The sequence below is a fragment of the Pongo abelii genome, chromosome 10 (assembly GCF_028885655.2).
Source record: "Pongo abelii isolate AG06213 chromosome 10, NHGRI_mPonAbe1-v2.0_pri, whole genome shotgun sequence".
Classification (NCBI taxonomy): Eukaryota; Metazoa; Chordata; class Mammalia; order Primates; family Hominidae; genus Pongo; species Pongo abelii.
Window position 1 is genome coordinate 73,827,217 of NC_071995.2, and position 5,836 is coordinate 73,833,052.

Here is a 5,836-nt window from a genome sequence, read left to right on the forward strand (position 1 = left end):
TTTTGTTTTGTTTTTTTCCCTATTTTAAGAAAAATATAGCTGGTCAAAGGTAAGAAAAAGTTTGTTTGCTTTATTTTTAGCCACTACATTTTTTTCCAACTATTCCATTCACCACCTTCTCTTGTCAGAAAAGGAAAACCTTCTTTCACTCATCTGTCTGGCCATTCATCAGGTTCTTATTGAGCACCTAATCCAAGCTAGAACTATGCTAGCTACGGGGATACAATGGTAAACAAGAAAGACCAAGAAACCCCCAACCTTGCAGAAGACGTAGACAACTGAAATGGCTTTTGCAATACAGTGCTATAAGGGCTATGACGAGAACAGCATGCTTTGATTGACACTAACTCCCATTGGGGAGGCCAGCAGGAAACCTCCTGGAGAAAATTACTCTAAGCTGAAACCTAAAATAGGGCAGGGTAGGGAATGAGGAAGAGTTTTTAAGGGAGCAACTGATGTAAAGGAGTAAAAAACAAAGGGTTTCCTGTTCAAAGAACTGAAAGAAGTTGGTGAAAGAGGGGGCAGAGGAAAAAGATGGGATTGGATTAGGAGACCAGGGCCGTATCTCACTGAGTGCTGTCAGCCATGCCAAGGGCTTGAACTCAATCTTAAGGGCAACTGGAGGAAAGTTAAGGGGTTCATTAGGTAAAACATGAATAAATATCATTCTCCAATAAAATCATTCATGCCAGTTAGGGAACCAGATAGGAAGTTGTTACTGTAAACCAGGTGAAAGAGACAACAGTGGTCTAAAATAGTTTCGTAAACCATTTGACTAACAGAACAATCAATTCCACACTTTGATTTTACATTCTTTACCTCATGTCATGGAAAATGTTTCCTGCTGAAAATTCTGCAACATAAGCTAGCAAGTGCAGTGATATTTTAGGAAGGGGAGCCCCCAGAATTGCACATTCTCCTGAATGGCCTTCTGCTCCTCTGACAGATGATACACTGGGGGCTGGTCTAGCTGAATCACTTCACTCTCATTCTATAACTCCCACCCCTGTCCCTCCCCAGCCTAAACTGTGTCTTTTGGATCTTTTTCCTAGATCCAACATATTTGTCTTCTCCTTCAGCCCTAAGTTTTCTACACATTTTCTTTTTTGTATGTTTGTTTTTTGTTTGTTTGTTTTTGGGTTTGTTCTTGTTGTTGTTGTTGTTTTTGACACGGAGTCTCACTCTGTTGTCCAGGCTGGAGTGTAGTGGCATGATCTTGGCTCACTGCATCTCTGCCTCCCAGGTTCAAGCAATTCTCCTGCCTCAGCCTCCTGAGTAGCTGGGATTACAAGCGTGCACCACCACGTCCGGCTAATTTTTGTATTTTTAGTAGAGACAGGGTTTCACCATATTGGCCAGGATGGTCTCGATCTCTTGACCTTGTGATCCGCCCACCTCAGCCTCCCAAAGTGCTGGGATTACAGGAGTGAGCCACCATGCCCGGCTTTACACATTTTCTTTTTTTTTTTTTTTAATATACTAATAATGTTTATGTGAGGGAATCAGGATAAAACTAAAATAACAGACTAAACGTACATAAGGGAGACGGGTAATTGAAGTTAAAGCATTCTTTTTCTTTTTCTTTTTTTTTTTAGGTGGACAGGAAGTAGAATTTATTGGTGAGTATTAAGAGGGGAAGCACAGTGAAAGCCCTCATGAATGCAGGGCCCGCCACTTGTCCAGAGGGCCACGACTGGGAAGGTACTTGACCCCACAGCCATCTGGGATAAGCTGCTTCTCAGCCACCATGTCTTCAAATTCATTGGCATTGAATTTGGTGAAGCCCCACTTCTTTGAGATGTGGATCTTCTGGCGGCCAGGAAACTTGAACTTGGCCCTGCGCAGGGCCTCAATCACGTGCTCCTTGTTCTGCAGCTTGGTGCGGATGGACATGATAACTTGGCCAATGTGAACCCTGGCCACAGTGCCCTGGGGCTTTCCAAAGGCACCTCGCATGCCTGTTTGGAGCCTACACTGGGGTAGTGCAAGGTCAGAAACATGAACATCCATCTGAAAGGACTGTCTCCAAGGTCCTTTAGAGCAACCCATACAACAAACAGACTGCATACATTACCAAGGAAGCTGCTGTTTGCAGCCATTGCACACTGGGACACATTTTCTTAACACAAGTTTGAATTCCCCAGGACTCATTATTTTGACCTCTGCTTTCTGAAGTGGAAGTTTGACATAGATATGCATTCTTTTCCTTAACAAAGAAGTTACAGATCATGAGTTGGTTAGTGCAATATACTTAAAATTGCTCCTTGCACATATGTCCACAAGTTTATCTTTTTCCCCTGGGTTCACAGTTTCCTCTGTTACCCTTACAGGGTCTCTGCATCTGTATTCACATAGGACAGCCTTGAGCAGCACAGCTCAGACCTCAGCTCGCCTGGGACGTTATAGAAGAAAGTACAGTACCAGGAGGAGAATGAAGTAGATGAATTCTAAGATTCTAGGCTTTCTAGTGGAGTGTTGTTTCCTAAGAAATTATCAGACCACACATTCCACACATGAAAAATTCATCATACTTTGAAGATAATTAAAGTAAATGTCATCCAATTTTAACCAAATTTATATTCTACCACAAAAGGACATGCAAATGGCTTCTTTAAAAAATATATATAGCCAGAATGGTTTTTGGCAATATAACAATGAAAAAACTGAAACATTTTGGGGGTAATTAACTCATGTTTTAGATATCTACCATTATTAAAGTTTTCATGGGTAAGACTAGATCTTAAAACAGATTGATTTTTTGATGACGAGAAACTGAACTGAATTTGAACAAGTCCCATCGGGACTGAATTTTTAGCATCTCAAAAGTGGTGTCTAAAACCACACTACTCTGACAATGGGAAACCAATGTACATAACACAGCCACAGGATCTTTATATACTGCAATGGGTGAAAGTAAAGTTTCCCTAAAATAAAATTGATGTTCCTGTTATCAATTATCCCACAAGGAAGTAAATCCTGAGACAAGAAAGGAGGGCTTGGGAAATATATGTCAGTTACCGAGGACAAAGAGAACCTCTCCCTTTTCTAGGTGAGGGACTCATCTTAATGAGCACTGAAGCCTCAATACTGTAACAGCCAGTGCTAGTGACTGGGTATGGGGTGAGCTGCCCCTATAACCAAGAATAAAGCAAGGACCTGCCTGATAAGGAATCCCCAAAGGATTTGGAACAGAGGTGGCAATTTTCAGATGTTTTGTATAAGTTGTACTTCCCTTCTATTATGCTCAATCTGTTTTAAAATGCTCCAAATCCTAAAAATCTTAAAATGATTAAATGTAGTTCCTGGCCTCTGCTTTACTAAGAGAAATTAAAGAAAAAGGAGATGCCCAACTGCTGGAGTGCACATGTCTAGTGGAGTTGTTTACCCTTTCCCAAGTCCGAGGTGGCTTTGGCAGCAGTAATTATGGTTGGAGAAAACTGCCTGCAGTGATGTTCTCACAGACAGTTCAGTAGCAAAAGGCCAGCTGAAGAGAGATTCTGGAGCAACCAGCACCTGAGCCAGTGGTCTGGATGCCCTGCCATGAGGGCCTGCAGCAGCATGCAGTGAGAACATTCGGGATTTCCTTCTGAGAATGTCAAGTCACCACGGACGGCGGCTCATGAGTCAGACCTCACCCCGTGTATCATCGTCAGAACACCATCCATGGTGGTTTGGACCATTACGCAGTTTTAAATTGTTTTGGTTCTTATTCATTGTTTAATTTATATCTGTGGTGGATCATTGGTTAAAGACAGGAAGCAAAAGAACACTGATGTTGAAATACAAATTTATACGAAACATAAAAGAGATAATTCTATAAATTCCCTTAAGAGTTTCTTTAACCAAACCCACCAGTTGCATTGAACTAATCAAAATATTTATATAGCACATCATGTTCTCTCTAATTCTACTTTTAGAGTGTTAAAAGGGAAACTATTTTGCCAATAATATGGAATTTGGGTTTTTTGTCTAATGGGATTAAATATTATCCATAACAAAATGTTTTATTTGAGCATAGGCTAGGAAAATGACATCTTAAATCTTTTCTCTGAACCCATATTTTAGGAACAAAAATATAAAAATTATTTCAATAAAACACTTGTGTTTTTAAAAGTAAAATGCAAGAAATTCAAACATAAAATAAGCAGTTTTGTTGATGTTGCCACAAGTAGTTACATTTATATCTATATTTTAATATACATTTAGTCCCCAACTAAATATTATAGATATCATTTTACATTTCAGATCTTTCAATTTTTTTAAATTAAAAAATATTTCTAAATAAAATTTTAAAAAATTGATAGCAAATGTTACTTGTTAAGTGGGAAAAAGTTAAAATGTATTTTGTATAATAATTATTAAGATTATATTTAAACAATCAATTAAGATAACCATGTAATTTATCATCCAAACTAGAACAGTTTTGAGAATGGAAAGCGCTACTAATAATCATCATCCCAGGAGAATATATAAAATCCAGGCCTATCCTAAGGAAATGGGACTTTTGGTAATACTACTAAGAATATAATCTATAATAACATATTGGCCTTTTCATGAATTTTAAATTATTTATTATGCAACACATAAGATGATGAGATGATTTTTACTGTAGAAGTACTGGCATACTGGATATATGCCAGAAAAGGAACCTAAACTAGATTGTGCTATATTAATCCAATTCCTTCATTTCACAGATGAGGATCATAAACCTAAATATGCTAAAAGGTATGACCAAGGTATGACACCAAAGCTAAAAGAAACTTTCATGCCTTTAAATTATAACTACTTGCTTGATGACAGATGACCAGGAAATTAAAAACATAATTTTAATAACTACTCCCTAAAATTATAACAAGTAATGTGAAATAATTAGCACCTTTAATAAAAATCTTGAAAAATAATTGTTATTGTCAATATTCTGAGATGTTGTACCATGCCTATTTATAGAAACTCTAATAATCAGTCCCAGTGGCAGGAAAACTTACCAAGGTTGTCAGAGGTGAGACAGACAGGTATGGGCTGGTAACCTGAAGCAGCTGGTGATCTGAGCAGTTCCTCATCTGGAAGGTCATAGGAAAGGGAAAGTTCTCACACTGACAACTGAGCCTGCAAGCTCATCCCCACCAGTCCCGCAACATGGTGGCCTGCTTAAGTAACAATGACTGAGCATGAGATGGTACAATGAAAGAACGGTAATCTTGTGCCCAGATGTAGAACGTTCAGAATCTGGAGAAGTAGTGCCATCTGATTTGTGGAAACAGCCTAAAACAACAATACTGAGACAGAGGCAGATGCAATGGCCTCTAGTAGCCAGATTAGACTTCAGTTCTCATTTCACCTTCCATTTGTAAATGGGTCTAACCTCTCAGAATTCAGTAAACCTCAGAATCCTCGGGCAATTTGGGGGAGGAGTGCAATGGAGTTTTAATAAAAAGCTACAGAATATTCTGCTGAACAGTAGAAGGGGCATCTTGAGCAATTCATTGGAAAAATTAAACATGACACAAAAGCCATTCACAAGTGGTGTTTCCATTATGCTTAAATTCAAATTGTGTAAAACCTAGTGAAGATAGAAAGGGAACTGGTAAATTGGACCATTATAGATCATTTTATGTGTATAATTGTATGATTCTTACATAATTTCAGCACATTAGTTGACAAATTAGAAAAAGAAGAAAATAAACAATGTTCAGTCTGATTAAAGGAATAAAGGCAAGAAGTAAGTACAGTAATGAAGAGAAACGAAATAAGACAATAATGATGAAGACAGATAATAATGGCACCTTAGCGGGAAAAGTCCTTCCGTTGCTACTTACTGGCAGTTTTTTTCAATTTT

At 38.4% G+C, this 5,836-nt stretch overlaps 1 protein-coding gene and 1 pseudogene across 1 annotated transcript; both read right to left on the bottom strand.

The window, feature by feature from the left end:
• Positions 1 to 1,567: 1,567 nt before the first annotated feature.
• Positions 1,568 to 2,049, bottom strand: LOC100434821 (large ribosomal subunit protein uL16-like). Its single transcript, XM_009248044.4, has one exon. The coding sequence runs from the start codon at positions 2,047 to 2,049 to the stop codon at positions 1,654 to 1,656; it is 396 nt and encodes a 131-aa protein (XP_009246319.2). The 3' UTR covers positions 1,568 to 1,653.
• Positions 2,018 to 2,144, bottom strand: LOC112135964 (small nucleolar RNA SNORA70; annotated as a pseudogene).
• Positions 2,145 to 5,836: the final 3,692 nt, after the last annotated feature.

What these genes read in the sequence shown, in the direction of transcription:
- LOC100434821 (XM_009248044.4), bottom strand. Translation starts at nt 2,049, where the DNA reads ATGGGTTGCTCTAAAGGACCTTGGAGACAGTCCTTTCAGATGGATGTT.